Consider the following 19,356-nt stretch of genomic DNA (forward strand, 5'->3'; position numbering starts at 1 on the left):
TAACTGCAGAGGACATGAAGCCCAGCTTTGTCAACTAAGCTGGTGTAATTATGTTTGTAATTGTCAAGCACAGTTCCTTACTTCAGCACTGAACTCACTCCACTCCCAGTCTGCCTCAAACCCACCAGATGCTGCAATTAGTCGGCATGCTAAATTTAAGACGAGCTGGTTCAGACTATAGAATGCAGGTATGCGCCATGACAGAGTGAGCAACAGACATTGTAAAACCTCTGTGCTCTAGCACTCCCCACACCCAAATCCTCCAATCTTCTACAAAGGTGTGAAAAACATGTTCCTATGCTACAACAATGTAATTTTCGCAAGCAAAATGTTAAAAAAAAAAAAACAACCCCCAAAAAACAAAACATGGGTGTAGAAAGGAGGAGGAAGGTTCCTCTGAGATAAGAAACAAATTTAACACTGAGACAATATTGCGCACAATGTCTGAATATGATAAGAAAAACAGGAACAAGGGAACAATGTGCTGGTATCCAAGATATGGGGACATGTGGTGAAGACGCCAGAACAAGTGACTGACATGACTAGGGCATTTCCCTGATGACTTCATCATATTTTCTACAAAAAACTCTGCAAGACTTCACTGCAGTAAAAACAAGACACTGGCAAAAAATGAAAACATAACTTGTGCATCTGACAAAAAATGAAAACTTGTGCATAAAATGAAAACATAACTTGGGCATCTGACAAAAAATGAAAACATAACTTGTGCATCAGACAAAATTGGAAAAATAACTTGTGCACCTTTATTGTTTATAATATAAATACCTGCCTTCTGTTAAGTTTGTTAACTGCAAATCAAGCTTATAAAATTCAGAGCCACACAGCGCTGTCTTTAAAAAAGGGAGAGAAAACAAAATCTAATAATAAAAAAAGGACCAAAATATACATACAATGATATCAAATAAACTCGTCTGACTTCTGAAATTCACAATCACACAGTACTGTCTTCAGTAGAAGAAAAGGTGGAAAAGAAAAGAAAAAACACACACACAAAAACAACATGTATAACATCTGACACAGTGACAGCATCTCTGACAGACAAAAGTCTGCAATCTGTGTGAGGTACAGTTCAGTTCAGGATGAGCACCATTGCCTAGGCTGTGATTGGAATGACACGGGAATGGCTTAATCAGTAGCTGCTGCCATTACGTTAAGTGGAAATCTTAAACACAGCACATGGGCTCACCTTGTGAGTATGTCTGCATTTGAGTGTGTGTGTGTGTGTGTGTGTGTGTGCATGTGTACCTATGAGTGAACATCCATAACACATGGGCTCATCTTGTGAGTGGGTCTGTATGCGAGTATTTTGCAAGCATGTGGATTGTGTACATGAGTGCACAAATATTTGTGGATGCCTGTGTGGGTTTGTATGGAGTAGTGTGTGTGTGTGTGTGTGTGTGTGTGTGTGTGTGTGTGTGTGTGTGTGTGTGTGTGTAAATAGTTATGTAGAAGAGACTTCAGCATGCAACGCGTCTGTAAAAATGTTTTCTCTAACAATTCTTTTATAATACCCTTTTCATTCATGAAACAAACTGGTAACAAAAAACAAGCACTCTGACACAAATAAAAAAGAAAAAAAAGAAAAAATTATTTAAAAAAGAAAGAAAGAAAAAGACCATGATACAATTCTATTCATGAACAACATACACACACACACACACCACCATCACCACTGACTCCTACATAACTGGCACTACACAAAAAACAAGCATGAAAGTGTTTCCATAACGATCAGGGTCACAGATGCAGAAGGAAAACAAAACATGAAATGTGTAGATGGCGTCTCAAACACAAGGCAGCTGACGGAATAATATCACCTTTGACTTGCTGGCCACTGAGCAAGAGATGGAGGCGCAAATAAACAGGTGTGTGAGGCGCAGAGAAAAAGGAGTGTGACAAAGGTTGTCACTGAATTATACAAAGCATGATTTGTTTAGTAATGATCAAAATATGCCAAATGAGGAGTGATGAATATACACAAAAATGGGAAATGAAATTCTCACGTGCACATACACACCCACACACATCCTCAGCAGAAATCATTACAATAAGTTTAAAATAACCAACAGCAAAACAACATTTCTTATTGCGATTTTTTCCCCTTTTTACAGGTGTTGTGCAGGTCATTTTCTCATTACAGAACAGCAGTCCATTCTTGAACGCATGGTGCTTTACACCATGCCTGTACACATCTCTGTCCACAGTGTTTCTTCCTCAAGCCAAGCCTGTCTAGTTTCCTCCAATACTACCATTATTCATGTAGATCACATTCATTTGTCTACGGTTGACATGATTATCTATTATTTTTTTTATTTTTTATTTTTTGCTAGGTGATAACAACATTTAATATTCACAACAGAAACATGCCAGTACTTGCTCTGTTCTATTTCTGGGGGTGATAAAAATATGCAAATGTGCTTGAATAGGCATACATACATGTATGTCATGGAGAATAGTAGAAAAAAAAGATGTTCTGAGAAGTAGAAGGGACTTCTGGCAAAACCACTATCAGAATAATGAGATCATCAGAGGGTCCCTTCACTCTCTCAGTTTGACATTTAATAAACACTTTTCATATCAAACGCTACAGATGTCAACAACAAAAAAAAGCACCTGTCCATTTTAAGTAGACTGAGACTCCTTTCTTTGACTGCCGATACTTAAGGTGATGATATTTGCAAATAAAATGTAGTTATAAATACACAACCACATGAACTACCAACACTTTCCCACTCAAATATTTTGCACATATGTGTCTGTAATTGCTCTGCACACATGACTGGATTCCATGTCACGAAGATCATGTATACAACAAACGTCAGAGTCAGGGCCACTGATTTTACATTAATATGTTGTTTCAAAGAACACAGATCCATTGCTCCATCCCTAATCTGCAGTGCACACAGTGATTTCTACAAAACATCAGTGTGATACAAAATACCGACAACGACAGTCACAAACTGACCAGACTGAGATCCACACACATCAGCACCTGACCACATCTGTAACACCAACCGACGATTCCACAGCTATCCAACACAGTTTCTTTTGCCACACCAGTAAAACCAACAGATTATTCCTCACTTATTCCAACACAGTTTCTTTCAGTAACAGGGAAGACGTGACTGTATCTGGACTGTGGCTTCAAAATGACACTCACCCACAGGCCCAGTTATCCACCCCTTCCTCACTTCAAACAACAACAACAAAGACACAGAAATTCATTTTCATTTTATAAACTGGCTTTTCAAGACATATGCTGATATATGTACACTGGATTAACATCAAAGCCCAGTTCAGATGGACACTGTGGCTTTAAAAGATCAGCATGGAACATGTCACATTATGATATAAAACAAAAGGAGTGAATACAATGTTTCATTTTGCTTGTGTGATAGGGATCATAATAATAGGCTGTTATCAGTGATAAACCAGTCACAAAGGCAAAAATCCGAAGAAAAAAAATCCAAACCTAAAACCTGTTGATACTACTTAATAATGACCAAAACTAAAATAGAAATAATCATAATCACTCAAATATCAGAACATACAGAAATTTAGAAACTATGAAAAACAAAATACCATCCTAACCCCTATCACCCATGAAAAGCAAACAACTCTTTTTATGCATTGAAAGGCACACTGCATTTTGCTAATTAAAGTAGTTTTATTATTTTATTGCTATATCACTCATTTATCAGTGGTCATCTCTATGACTCTTACAGTTATTTCGGTTGATCAAGCAAACCGTTTGTCAGTGCAATAACTTACTGCTACTGCTGCAACTGCTACTGACAAACACATTTACATTCACTTCTGAAACTTATCATGTGTCATGGGGAATAATGACTATTACTGATAATTTACTACACCATGGCATCAAAAGACTAAGAAAAAAAAAAAAACGAAAGAAAAAGGTAAAGAGCATTTGCGGGATGTATCAGATTCAATACAGGCATGCAAAATGAATTTTCAGACTGGAGGTGAATATGTTCACAATATGTACACTCCATGAAAAGATAGTGTACAAAACAAAACATGCTTGATGCACTGATAAGATGTGATCAGGCAGTGGAAAAGTGAAATTCTAAACAGAGATAAAAGGAACAAGCATACATGCCCAATGCCCAAGTTTTGTGACATGATCAAAAAACAGCAAATGAAAATGCATCATGCAATACACATCAAATCAATGGCAGATTATAATACAGACATAAATCATTTATGTTGTGCAATAAAAGCAGTGTAGAAAAGGAGCTCGGATGAATATGATTCCACTGTACATATATATACACACAGTGACTGGCAAGTAGGACACATTACAAAAACATAAGTGAGACTTGTGAGATGGTTGGGGGAAAAACAACCATCACCGTCTTTTCATCACCAGTTTTACACTGACACATATGTATTCTTGAATGCCCACACATTTTGTTCAAGGAAACAGCATAAAATAACCGGTACTCAAAATAAACCATCTTTTATCAGAGTAAATTTTCATAGGTGTGGAATTTCAAATCTTCACAAGCTCACTAAGAAATATTGCCTATTGCTTGATTTTAAATACACCATTCCTGTTAACGACAACAACTGAAATTGTAAATATAATTTTTCATGGAACTTCTTTGGAGAATAAAACAAATGGAATTTTTTTCAAATGGAATATGCTTTTATTGTTATAGGAACACATGTAACACACCACTAAATTGACTGATCCTAATCTATTCACACAATCTACCCCATTAATATATTTTACACACTATCAAACTAAATCAAAGCTGATCTGCTCACAATTTTTGCCTCCATGCAAAAATATTATTGCCATTTTTCACAAACTAGATTATACAAACCCCACTCATTTGAAAAAAAAAAGAAGAAAAAGATTACGTGCTAATGTCAGCATGAATTAATTCTACACTGGAACAGATAAAAGTTTGAAAAGGCATGCTAATTGTAAAGAGTGAAAAGGTTGAAGGGAGAGGTGGAGGGAGCAGGTATATGTATAAAAATTTGTTTTTAAAAAGTACTTTAAAAACTCCAACAGACTTTAGGAAAATTATTATTATGGTATTTGTTTAAGTAACAGTGAGGAAATTGTTTATGAATAAAGTTTATTATTTTATTTATCTTATTTTCATGAAACAGCTGTTGTAAGATTTTCATGAAGACTTCTACAGAAGTAATGATTTGTCATAATGAGCAAAGGTGCAATTACAAATGTTTATGCATCATATTTTTTAACAGGTAATGCATTGTATCTCATACAAGCTGTTATCTTTCAAAACGAATCAATCATGGTTGAGTAACCATCTGTCTTCAAAGACTGTGGCTTTGTATACAAATTTCCTTTATAAGTAGTTCAGATTTTAAATTACCATCATTTTGTTACAAAAAGAGTAAGACTACAACTCATGAACATTTTAAATTGTGTTATTTTCTTGACCAGAATGTTCATTTGTCGGCTGTTCCATCAGTTTCAAAGAGCATTATGTGTGTATATGGAAGCATGCACATACATGTTTGAAGAATCTTTCAGTCTCCAAACTAAGGTAAACCATGTAATCTTTCTTGGGAAAAATAAGTATCAGAGGGGAAATTCCATTCCTAAAACTTCTTGATAGAGAGAGGCACAGAAAGAAGAGAGAGAGAGAGAGAGAGATAAAGACAGACAGACAGAGCAAGTCAGAGAATATCCAAAAAATGAAAGACTGGGGGAACAAATATGAAGGCATGAGAAGACAAGTTTTATATTTGCCACAGAACTGAGTAAATAGGAGATGCATATCAAAACGCCATGGCAGTGATAATAGCTGGAGTATATATCAAATTATCTGAAGCACACACAAACACCAGTACCCCACGCAATGTTATGCCTCACCACCACAAAAACAGGTTGATGACTGCTCAGTTTTATGACAATTACTCGATGAGCAAATTGAGGAAATACAGAAGGCGAGGACAGGGACATACATGTCTCTTTTCAGGAGATAAAATAAGCTGGGTTTAGGAGTGATAATGAAATGGATGGTGATGAACAAATGACACTAGGCCTATTTTTTTCCTCTCTATGTTTTTGATACCTATTGCATCTTCTGTGCTCTCTCGACAGCATTACTCTCACGCCACTCATCCTACTCCTAATACTGCCACACCCAGTCATGTTCTGTCCCAGTGCCTGTACCAGCAAGCCACTGGGCAGTTCAGTTTCAAGAAGGTGTAATATACACTGCACAGGTGAAGAGGAAAAATGAAAGAAAACACACACAGGGAATTGCTAATGAAAGGTTGCTGTGCAGCCAACAACCAAATGAAAGAAAACACACACAGGGAATTGTTAATGAAAGGTTGCTGTGCAGCCAACAACCAAATGAAAGAAAACATACACAGGGAATTGTTAATGAAAGGTTGCTGTGCAGCCAACACAGGGAATTGTTAATGAATGGTTGCTGTGCAGCCAACAACCAAATGAAAGAAAACGCACACAGGGAATTGTTAATGAAAGGTTGCTGTGCAGCCAACAACCAAAAGAAACCCAGTACTACTGTAAGTCATCTGAGTGGTATTCAGTGGTGCTTGTTCTGACTTTTTTTTTGTTGTGAAACATCTCGAGCTCTCTTTTAAGATTAGGCACGACTAAATTCAATTATCATTATTACTATGATTATTCACAACACACATGATAATACCTCCTACGCCTCCAACTACTCTCTTATAATCAAGGAACGAGACTTAGGAAGCTGGAGGTAATGAACATTAACCAGGTCAGTTCAAAATGGCTCAATGCTGAACTGAACCACTGATTTGCTTGTTGATGGGCATGGTTTTTCCCAGTCAAATACTGAAAATTACAGCTTTATTTCTCTTTATATTTCTATGGTCATTTTATGACACAACAGTTTTTCATCGCATTAACTTATTACTTTTCATTCACATGATTCAAAGAAACAGTTAGATCAGTGCATATCAGCAATGAGCAACATCCATTTTTATTGTCTCTTATCATTAAGTAGGAAAAGGGTCCACAAAATGTAAAAGACTCACTGCTTCCTTCAAGATGAGATCAATTTGTCCATTTAAAAAAGCCCACAGAAAAAGGAAGTCATGTTTCTTCTTTCCCCCTTATTTCAAGGTAAGCAGAAAAGGAGGGAAACAATGTCTTATATCAACAACATCAGCTGGTATCAAGTACATGCAACAATCATTATTTACAGAAACCATAAACAACTTCGCTGATAATTATTTCTTTTTACACAAGAGCTCCATATCTGTCATTTCTGAGACAATAACCTAAGCATAAACTGTGACAATGAGAATATTGAGTAGATGACCGGTGACATTTGAAGTCCAGCTGTACAAAAAGAACACTGCCATCTATTTGTTTATGAAATCACCCATGTTATATCCTCACAAGCAAGATGAAGAGGAAACGGTAGTTAACACAACCAGATCAGGTGGCAGCCACTCATGTAAAAATGATCACTTTGCCCCTATCCACTGCACCTACAACAAAGAACCATTGCAAATAGGCCATATTTCACACACACACCGAAGATGACTTCTTTTTAGTTTGATATGCAGGTTTAATGTTGAAATCCCCCATCAGACCAACTGGGACAATGCCACAGAAAGTGTGGGAAAGCGACCTAGCTAACGCTACACTGATAGTGATACCATCTTATCTTCCAAGTTTGTTTTAAAACAGCTCAGCACTCTTTTTATTTAAGGAAGTAATGTTGGAATGAAACATACTGCAGAAAAGTTTAGTAAAAGTGGTTTTTAATATTTGTCAACTGCTTTAAAGACAGAAAAATATTCAATTAAAACAGTCCACTGAATCAACCACCTAAAATCAAAACATCCAGCCAACTTCAGTCCTCAGAGTCAAGGCTGAATCCTGACTTTGTGAAACACAAGAAGGAAAAATAAAATCCCTTAAGATATTTTCCTCTGGCAATCAACCCCATTTCAGAGTCTTTGCAGTCACCTCAGACTTCAACACACACAAGAAGACAAAGGGACCATGGGTTGTGAAAGAAATGCTGCAAACTCTGAAAACATTATGAGTTTTTCCTTTTTTTAATCAACAACCTGTTTCAATCTGCCTTCAGTATTGTACTGTTAAAATGCTGACCCATTTCAAAGGTGAATCACCTGTTTCCAATCTTTAATAGTGTGTGTGTCAAGAAAGCTACACTGAACTTCAGGACTGCTGGCACCCCACAGGTGTGAGGTAGAAGATCTGGTCGATATCCACTGCCCTACAGGACAAGCTGCATGGGTCTGTGGAAATGTTCCAAAAGATCACCCATTTTATCTTCAGGGTTAAACTGTCAGTGTACAAGAAGAAAAGAAGAGAAACGAAAGTGAGATTTTAATGGCTGATGGGAGTCTGTTTTGACAATTCATTCTTTTTATTAAATTCTATTCCATACTATATTCTGAATGGATGACACATACCATACCCTCCCAACAATATGCACCCATTTTAGGGCTGACATCACAAATCAAAAACTATCATTTTTGAGGGCTGACATTACTAATCTAAAACTATTATAAATGGCAGACACACATACTTCAATATAATGGCAGTGAAATCTGTCTGCACTGGAAACAAAAAAATACCCATGAAAACTTCAAACCATCATAGGTACATGTTGTGAAATATACAAAGTACTACAAACGTCTCCACTTTGACATGTTGTGAAACATACCAAGCTCTACCAGGCATTCCTGGTATACTCCCAAAGGCTATCCCTCTGCACTGGCTGCTGCTGCAGTCGAGTGGCCCCACCTGTCTGTTGTCTACTGACCAGCGTGGGCCTCGCTGTGAGACGACTGGTACCTTTTCCATGGGCAGGTGGGACTGCATAAGGTTCAGGAATGGGCTGCATGAGCGATCTTAACAGCGTTATGTCTGCTTGGTGTTAAGAACTGCCTTCAGTCAGTGCAATTAGCTTAGACTTTGAAAAGCTCTTAATGCTAAGTTTAGGGCTGCTAAAGATCGCTCATGCTACCAAGTCCTGATTCAGAAGGTTGCAAAAGATGACTGGCTCTACAGCCCTATGACTTTTGTTTCTGTAGGGCATTTCATCTCTACTGTCATTATCATTTTAGTGTAGCATGCTCATCTGTCACTAACTGACCTATTCTAGCTTTGTTCATTGTATCAATGTCCCATGTAGTTGTATTGGTAGTTAAAACATGCATACTGAACAACCAAGTACCAGTGCCCCACTCACATGAACCGTGCGACTGGATTTGAGAGACCTATAGTTGATTTTTTTATGTGTGGTCAGTCACTGCTGACTGTACGGAATTCTATTGGAAAGCATGGTACACTTCCCAAACAAAAACAAACCTAGATAATTTCTTATCAGTTAAAAAAAAAAAAAAAGAAAAAGAAAAAAAAAGAATAAGTGCTTATGACATATCTATCTTAAAACTTTTCTATATTCACAGGTTCAGACACATGTGAGACCACTGACTCAAAAGGAAAAAAACAAATCAACAACTGATTTTTTTTTATAGAAAATTCTCATCAGTCAAATCATCAACCTTTCTTCAAAATGCCATGCAATATTGTTTCCATATGAAACTGTTTGGATTTTGTATTGTAGTTTGTACAGATTTAATGTGGAGGATCTCTCAAAATGTCATTTCGTTTTTTTCATGACAAACATTTCAACTGCAGTCCAACTGGAGAACCAAGACGAATTCATACCAAGACACTCTTACAAAACCTAAAACACATCAAACACTTAAAAACTAAACCCCTTCTCAAAACACTAACCAATCAGACTAACACCAGAACCAGTCATGATAAAAGAACTCAAATAAGCGTGTGCACATCCACAGTGTACACACACGTGCACCTGCACACAAAGAAAAAACTGGTGTAAACAAACACACACACACACATGCAAGCATGCAAGCACGCACATATACTACTCACAAAACAAACACAGCAGTGCACACACTATTTGCCTTGGTTGCCCTTGAACTCAGCCTGGCTGGTAACAGGGCGGCATGTCATGGGAGTGGGGGGCTGGTAGTGTGAGTGTTTGGCACTGGCCACTGCCTGCATGAACGAGGCCCGATAGGACGAGTGAGACTGAGACTGGACTAAATGCGTGGAAGGCCCCTGACTGCGCACTGTCTGGAACTCCGAAGATGACGACACGACACCAGTGTAGGGCATCGGTTCTCCCCGCCCCCCGTACCCACTCTGCTCATGAGCCATCGACTGCTCACTGCGGATACTGTGGTCTGAGTCCTGTCTATGGTAGTGCGGGTGCATGGGGGGCAGTCCCATAGCTGCCCGGCTGCTGCTTGGATCAGGGGTGGACCTGGCTGGACTCCCTGTAGCGGCGTAATAGGAAGCAGCAGCCATTCGGAGAGGATGGGAGTGGGAGGAGCCTGAGTGGGAGGAGTGGAGGGAGTGGGAGTCACTGTCCGAAGACTGGGAGGGGGTGGAGGCCCCAGACCGGTCCAGCAGCCCCCCGATGAGCTGTCGCTGGTAATTGTCGATGATGCGCTGCTTCCGCAAGCGCTCACTGTACTTGAAGAAGTCGGACGTCTCGTACGGCTTGCTGACCTCCATGTGGGGCTTCAGGCGGGTCACGGTCACCAGCGTGCTCTGGGCAGGAGGGGGAGTGGCGTTCAGGCTCTGGGGAGACTGGCTCCCTTGGGGGTTCGACTGGGAATCCAGATGGACAACGGGGACAGGGATGGCGCCACTGTAGCTGTACGGCGACTGGCTTTGCAGCGGACTTTGGGGCGGTGGCTGCTGTGAATACTGGTGCTGCACTGGGATCTGCTGCACCCCCCGGCCCCCTGACCAGCCTCCCTCCTCCCACGCCGAGCGAGGTGGGGGGGCTGCCTCGGACAGACGCGGACTGTAACTGTCGTATCCACGGGCGTACGTCGACACAGAGCTGGGGCTGCGCAGAGAGGAGGCATCACCCCACCCTCCCTGGTCGCTGGCATGCTGAGATCTCTCATGGTACACTGGGAGCTCCACCTTCTGGGCAGGGGGTGCTGGGTAATCCTGGTGGTCCACAAACCCCCCTGGCACAAAGTTGGACCTGATGTCCAGATGCAAGGCAGCGGCCCCCCTCTCCCTGCTCCCTTCCCTCTCCCCCCGCGGCTCCACGCTGTACCCATGCTGCCTCTCCCTCTGCCGCTTCTTCTTGCGATCCAGGCTGCCGTAGGTGTTGTCCCCCCTCCTGTAGGCGCGGTCCAGACTGCCGTGTTTGGATGGCAGCTGAAGCTGGGGGTGATGGTCGGAAACGTCGGAAGAAGCAGAGGCGGGCGACTGCAGCATGTCGGTGCTCTCGTAGTGGGAGGTTTGCTGCAGGGCCACATTGTAGAGGTTGTTGGAGGAGGATCCCACGCTGCTGCTGCCTCCACTGACGTCCTCCTGCAGACTGCGCACACTGGCCGGGCTGAGGGAGGAGCTGGGGGACAGGGTGGTGCGTGACGACGACGACGACAGCGTTGGGTACATCTGGGACCGGTACTGGGTGCGGGTGTCATACACATTGCTGGGCTGGTAGCCTTGGGCACACAGCTGAGGGCTGGGTGAACACAAACAAAAATCAAATACAATGAGGCCAGGGATGGAAAAATACAGCAAAAAGTATAAAACACAAAAATTAACACATGCAGTGAGACAGGGACAGCTACAGAAAAAGTATTAATGACAGAAAATATATACATAAGAATGAAAAGACATAAGAGAGTTATATTTCTGACAGCTGAGGGCTGGGTGAACAAAACAAACAACACAAACAGTGAGGCTGGGATGGGTAGAAAGAGGTATCAGTGACAGAAAATGTATAAAAGGCAGAAAAAGACAAAAATCATGTTCACAAAACAAAGGCACATAATATAAGAAAAAGAGGGGTTGACTGGACAGATCTATATAGATGTAAAATGACAAGAACAATGTTCTGAAAAGAAATAAACTGTAACACTATGGAAACAACACATGATCATGAATGAGAAAATCTATTTTCCTGTTTTTTTCTTTGGTTTATGTACTTCAGAATGTTACTGTATTACTGGTTAATCAGCTTTCTTCAGCCACAATGTGCTAGTTCCAAAATTACATTCTATTCATATCTGACCAAACTTAATTAATTGGGCCGGACTTTATGAGTGCCCCTTACTGTATTTTGTTGTTGTTGCTGTTATGAAACTCAAAACTAATTTAGAGTGTGCACTTATACCAAAAGCACCTTACAGACCAAAAATTACAGTAACTGGTTGTCCAAATCTGCAGTATATCTAGAAAAAAACAAATCTATGCTTTAAATGTAACTGGTGGAAAAAAAACAATCACTACCTACAGCTAAACAAATCTAAGCCATTTGAACTTATCTAGCTTGTGATGCTGACTGGTCATCCACTTGCAAAAGGTTTATACGGAGTTTTACACAGTCCATACAAAGATCTCTTACCTGCTGTGACTAGGACTGAGGGGCAGTGGCTGATGAGTTGGTGATGTCATCCCTGACAGAGGGGGCTGCTGCTGTTGTGGTGGTTGATAATGATGGTGGTGGTGATGGTACGGGGGTGGATGAGGGGGCAAGGCTGCTGACCGGTCAGTTGGTGCACTCTGAAACAAATAACAATATAAGAAAGTGCTTGAAAAAAACAATACAACTCTGGAATAGCTTTAAATAAAAAAGGAAATTTTCTATCTAAAATTACGTTTAAATAACATACTTACCGTGACCCAACTAGTGCAGACTCCAGCAGGGGTCTGACATTCCTGTCCTGTGCAAACTACTATCCGCCTATGCGGAGAAAACGAAAGTACTATGGCCAATAACCTCCCGGAAGTAGGTAACCTCCCCTTTGTCCCGCTGGCTAGAATATACAGAGCCAAGGCTTAAAAAACAACACAACATTGGAAAAGCTTTCAATACACAACATATTCTTAAAACACACAGAATATGCAGAGCCAGGACCAGAAATCAGCTACTTCCAAAGAGCAATTTTATAACATACTGGAAAGTTTACGCACAGGATCTGAGCTTCTGTAAACATATTCGCCATCATAACCACTGAGAATCATGTGTCGGTGATACCAACCCACACTGTACACAAACAACTGGATGCAGATTTAAATAAGATCCAATATACTTGAACTAGCACTACCTTGTGACATATCAAAACAGTATATACTCATGTACATGAGGTATGCTTGACTAAGAGTGTTCTCATATTAAGCACCTACAGCAGTTTTCTGGACAGAATGCTATATAAGTATCCATTACTACCATTATCATTACTCTTATAGCAGATGACAAAATGAATCACTCACCGCTGTGCTGTCCCAGTGTTCGTGGTGAGGGCTCTCCCCTAAAGGAATGGATGATTCCTCTGAAAATGAAATAACTATTAACACTTCCACTCTTTGCAAAGAATAGAGTCTGTGTGTGGATTTATATGAGCATTATCTGACACTGGAAGGTTCAATGGATTAACAAACAAATCAGCTGAGGATTTTCCTGACAATGTTTATGAAACAGAAAATCAAGATTTCAAATTGGAAGATATAGATGCTCTGATATTTCTACATGTCCACATTGCATTGCATTGAGTCACTGACAGACAGTGTACGCCAGATGAACAAGAACAATCATTTCTATTCTCTGTCTAGAGCTGACATTTGTTGACATAAGATACTGGCTTGTTCAGTTCTCATTTGCAGCTCCAGTCAGTCCATATAAGTAAACACATCTTCAAAGTTTGAAAATCTTAGCGCAGATAACTAGGAATAACCTGATTGTAGTATTTTAATTAATCTTAAATAAGAAATCAGATGTGCATGCATACCTGCATGTGAGAGAGACACAGTGAGTGGACAAAAAAGTCGTGGACAGGTAGAGAGACAATGCAAGACAAAATGCATGAGGGACAGACAAAGAAACTAAGACAAAAAGATGAAAGGCGTAGTCAGGTTGAGAGATAATGTGAGAAAAAAAAGAATGAGAGACAGACAGAGAAAGTGAGACAAAAAGGTTAAAGGCATCCTATGGACAGGTGGAGAGATGATCATAATGGGTGAAATAAATCAATAATGAATAAGAGACCAAAAAAGTGAGACAAAGAGAGTTTCAAAGAAGCTTTATAACACACAGACTGGTCCAAATATGCTGCCCGACATCTGCAGAAAAAGAGCAGAGGACTGACCCACTGAACTTTTAAACTTTACAATGCATGTGTGTTATCAATGTGTGTCATCTTGCATGACCTGTATAATACCTGTCTCCTATTTCCCAATATATAAAAGAACAGAAGTGTGATAAAAGAATTAAAAAAAGACAGTTAAAAGAATAAACTGAAAGTCAGACAGGGGGCAAAAGTAAGCCATTGTTCTATTGGCAGGAAACTGGCTGCAGCTGTCAAGCTTTGTTACAATGTGAAAAATGGTCTTATCAACATGGCCCCTCGATGCTGATAAAAGTCACCTATGGCGGTTCACTGTCTAGTCAACTTAAGTCGCCTATGGCTGTGAAAGAGTTAATGGTACGTATCAACTAAGAAAATTTAAAAAGAGGCAGAAATATAAAAGAAGTGAATAAAGTTTGGCAAAATATAAAAGAACAGAGTAAAGAAAAGAAAAAAAAGACAGTAACAAAATTTAGTCAATATATGAAAGAAAAACAGTGAGGAAAAGGAGAAGGCAGTAACATAAGTTGGCGAACAGAACTGAGGAAAAGAAAAGGCAAAGAAAAAAGTTGGTGAATAAAAGTTAGGAAAAGAAAAGATAGTGACAGAAGCTGGTGAACAGAAGACAAGATAAAAAAAAATTTTTAAAAAAAAGTTGGCAAATATATAAAATAATAGAAATAGGGAAAAGACATGAAAGAAGCTGGCAAACAGAAGTTAAGAAATGAAAAAACACAGTGACTGGTGGTGAATATATAAAAGAATGATCAAAATGAAGAAATGAAAAGACCGTGACAGAACTTGGTGAATAGAAATAAGGAAAAGAAAAGAAACAGTGACAGAAGTTGGTGGATATATAAAAGAACAGAAGCGAAGAAAAGAAAAGATAGTGGCAAAACTGGAGGCGAATAGAAGTAAGGAAAAGGAAAGACAATGACAGCAGTTGGCGAATAGAAGTAAGGAAAAGGAAAGATAGTTGCAGAAGTTGGATAAAAGTAAGGAAAAGGAAAGACAATGACAGAAGCTGGCGAATAGAAGTAAGGAAAAGGAAAGACAGTCACAATACAAGAACAGAAATTAGGGAAAGAAAAAGACAGTGGCAGAAGTTGGCAGAAGCACTCTCCGTGCCCAGCCCATGTGAAGCCGGCTGACCTGCTGGCCTGTCCTGTTCCTGGGGCTGGCTGCTCTGCTCCCTGGCCTCAATCAGCTTCTTCTCCATGTCCTTCAGCTGTCACACCATCAGACCACCAGTCACCTCAACATCTCTTACTACTTCTTGCTGTTTACACTGTTCTTCTATTGCAGTCCAGACCAATCACAGTCCAGACCACCAGTCGCCTCAACATCTCTATTTCTTGCTGTTGACACTGTTCTTCTATCACAATCCAGACCACCAGTCACATCAACAACTCTACTATTTCTTACAGCTAATACTGTTCTTCTATCACAATCTAGACTACCACTCACCTCAACAACTCTTACTACTTCTTGCTGTTAACACTTCTTCTATCACAGTCTAGACCACCGGTCACCTCAACATCTCTTACTACGTCTTACTGCTAATACTGTTCTTCTATCACAATCCAGACCACCAGTCACCTCAACAGCTCTTACTAATTCTGGTAATACTGTTCTTCTATTGCAGTCCAGACCAACAACTCTTACTACTTCTTCTTACTGCTAATACTGTTCTTCTATCACAATCCAGACCATTACTCACCTCAACTCTTACTACTTCTTCTTACTGCTAATACTGTTCTTCTATCACAATCCAAACCACCTGTCACCTCAACAACTCTTACCACTTCTTACTGCTAATACTGTTCTTCTATCACAATCCAGACCACTACTCACCTCAACAACTCTATTTCTTCACCTCAACAACTCTATTTCTTACTGCTAATACTGTTCTTCTATCACAATCTAGACTACCACTCACCTCAACAACTCTTACTACTTCTTCTTACTGATAATACTGTTCTATCACAATCCAGACCACCAGTCACCTCAACAACTTACTACTTCTTACAGCTAATACTATTCTTCTATCACAATCTAGACCACCACTCACCTTAACTCTTACTATTTCTTCTTACTGCTAATACTGTTCTTCTATCACAATCCAAACCACCTGTCACCTCAACAACTCTTACCACTTCTTACTGCTAATACTGTTCTTCTATCACAGTCAAGACCACCAGTTCCCTCAACAACTCTTACTACTTCTGGTAATACTTTCTTCTATCACAGTCCAGACCACCAGTCACCTCAACAACTTACTGCTTCTGGTAATACTTTTCTTCTATCACAATCTAGACCACCACTCACTCAAACAACTCTTACTATTTCTTACTGCTAACACTGTACTTCTATCACAGTTCAGACCATCAGTCACCTCAACAACTCTTACTACTTACTGCTAATACTGTTCTTCTATCACAGTCCAGACCACCGGTCACCTCAACAACTCTTACTACTTCTGGTAATACTTTTCTTCTATCACAATCCATACCACTGGTCACCTCAACAACTCTTACTACTTCTGGTAATACTTTTCTTCTATCACAATTCAGACCACCGGTCACCTCAACAACTCTTACTACTTCTGGTAATAATGTTCTTCTATCACTTCTGGTAATAATGTTCTTCTATCACAGTCCAGACCACCAATTACCTCAACAACTCCTACTTCTTACTGCTAATACTGTTCTTCTATTACAGTCCAGACCACCACTCACCTCAACTCTTACTACTTCTTCTTACTGCTAATACTGTTCTATCACAATCCAGACCATCGGTCACCTCAATAACTCTTACGACTTCTTACTGCTAATACAGTTCTATCACAATCATCAGTTTCTAAATGGTGACACAATACCCGCCCAAACTTGACACAGCCCCACATTCTCAATTTCTGCCAATTCATCGTTCCCACAAGTTCTTTTAAAAAGTTTTTAATCAGTCATTAAATCAAAAATACTTTATCAATCTGAAGGTGATATGTGCAATCAAAGGATCGTTATAGACACAAACATAATCTGATCAGGCACATCATTAAAAGAGATCAAAAGTAGTCAAATAAAAATGCTAATAAATTGATGCATATCAACGTGTACAAATAAAATCATCCAACAAATAAATCCATACATACCAGTAAAATGCACATACACACACACATACATTCACACGCGCACACACACAATTGGTGCAGTATCCTTCGCACTACTCTTACATATTAATAATATCCTTATCCACTATAACTACCATGCGGTTCTTCTTCTTCTTCATTCGTGGGCTGCAACTCCCACGTTCACTCATATGTACAAGAATAGGCTTTTACATGTATGACCTTTTTCACCCCGCCATGTAGGCAGCCATACTCTTGTTTTTGGGGGTGTGCATTCTGGGTATGTTCTTGTTTCCATAACCCACCGAACGCTGACAAGGGTTACAGGATCTTTAACATGTGTATTTGATCTTCTGCTTGCGTATACACACGAAGAGGGGTTCAGGCAAAAGCACGTTTGCACATATGTTGACATGGGAGATTGGAAATATCTCTACCCTTTACCAACCAGGCGCCGTTACTGAGATTCGAACCCAGGACCCTCAGATTGAAAGTCCAACGCTTTAACCACTCGGCTATTGTGCCCATCACCCATGCTGTTCTATATCTGTCACCACTTTAGTGCTCGATCTTAAGAAAATGTTCCAAGAGTCTTTAAAATCTTTTCCAGTTGCTGCAAAGTGGATCCTGTTGGTCTTACAACCCTGCTTCACTATCCACATATATGTATGCATACCTCTTAATAAGCAAACTTCTGTAATCTTTGTAAACAGACAGCAGTACTCATTGCAAGCAGTCTATATGTCTTCAAATTTCTGACACTACAAACCCACAAAAAAATAGAAACAACACATGTCAATGCACTTGCACACATACATACAAAGGCAGAAGACTCACTCTGGCAGCTGCCTTGTTGTAAGAGTTTCGCCGCTGTTTGCGCACATACTTGCTGGCACTTTTGTCCTGTGCCAGCCTGTGAGCTGCTGCAGTGATCTTACACTGCAGCTCGTACTCCAGTTCTAATGTGGCAAGAGTGCTGTCCATCTGAAAAACGTGCACCAATATTTCAGTTGTTTAAAGCCTCATTCAGGAATCAAGACAGAACTCCAGTTCTAATGTGGCAAGAGTGCTGTCCATCTGAAAAAACAACATGTACCAATATTTTAGTTGTTTCCAATTCAGGAATCAAGACAGAACTCCAGTTCTAATGTGGCAAGAGTGCTGTCCATCTGAAAAAACAACATGGACCAATATTTTAGTTGTTTAAAACCCAATTCAGGAATCAAGACAGATCCCCGTCCCTCCAAAACAGGGATTCAGCATATGCTTTGACCCAAGTGAGGCTGAACAACAATAATTATGTGTACATGTATGTGTGCACACAAACATACACACACAGGGGGGACATATACATATCAAATACACATTCCCAGAAAATATAAGTATGGCCGTGTGAAAGCTTGGCTTAACCGTAGTTACCTCTGAGCACCCGTCAGCACCTACAAAAAATCTGCATTCACACTGCTGAATGCCTGCCAGCACCCGCTAAACATATGCTTGCTATGGACAGACATTGTTGTTTACATAAACAAGATCCTCGTATGAATCACTGTCACATTTTCGCCACTTCCTGCTGAGCATTCTGAACTTTTCAGCGTCCAATTTGGTTAAGTGTTGCGAAAGTTTTGAATTCTTAAAGATGCAAGATGAGTTTGATGACAGTTGAGATCTCTGGGGTGTGCTGAATGATGATTCTGAAGATGATTTTTGAATCTTTGGACGATTTCTGCATGAGAATCATGTAAAAATAGATCGTCTTGAGTGACTTAGATATTGACTGACCTCATTTCATCGATTATAAGAGAGATGTTGGTTCAAGAGTGAATCAATTGCTGGACCTCCAGAATCAATACTGTCAGTGAATCAGTCATCAATTCCATTGATATCTACTGGCGTTCTGCACCATCTTCCTGACTGTGCTGTTTCAATGGATTATATTACTCTTTTCTTTATGGAGAAGATATATGTAAGTCAGGTTACTGGTTTTGTTGCTGTTTGTTTTGTTTATTTTTCTCCCCACCATGAAG

General features: G+C 39.9%; 1 protein-coding gene across 3 annotated transcripts in view; it reads right to left on the minus strand.

Annotated features, from left to right (window-relative positions):
* Nucleotides 1-9,402: 9,402 nt before the first annotated feature.
* Nucleotides 9,403-19,356, minus strand: part of LOC143284660 (uncharacterized) — a 46,393-nt gene continuing 36,439 nt past the window's right edge. For all 3 annotated transcript variants that reach the window (XM_076591569.1, XM_076591570.1, XM_076591567.1), the window contains 5 exons: nt 18,167-18,313; nt 15,355-15,430; nt 13,352-13,410; nt 12,483-12,640; nt 9,403-11,597 (listed from right to left, as the gene is read on the minus strand). In XM_076591569.1, the coding sequence (XP_076447684.1) occupies nt 9,998-11,597; nt 12,483-12,640; nt 13,352-13,410; nt 15,355-15,430; nt 18,167-18,313 (2,040 nt within the window). In that variant the 3' untranslated portion in view covers nt 9,403-9,997. The remainder of the gene's footprint in view (nt 11,598-12,482; nt 12,641-13,351; nt 13,411-15,354; nt 15,431-18,166; nt 18,314-19,356) is intronic.

Source organism: Babylonia areolata, chromosome 8 (genome assembly GCF_041734735.1).
Source record: "Babylonia areolata isolate BAREFJ2019XMU chromosome 8, ASM4173473v1, whole genome shotgun sequence".
Lineage (NCBI taxonomy): Eukaryota > Metazoa > Mollusca > Gastropoda > Neogastropoda > Buccinidae > Babylonia > Babylonia areolata.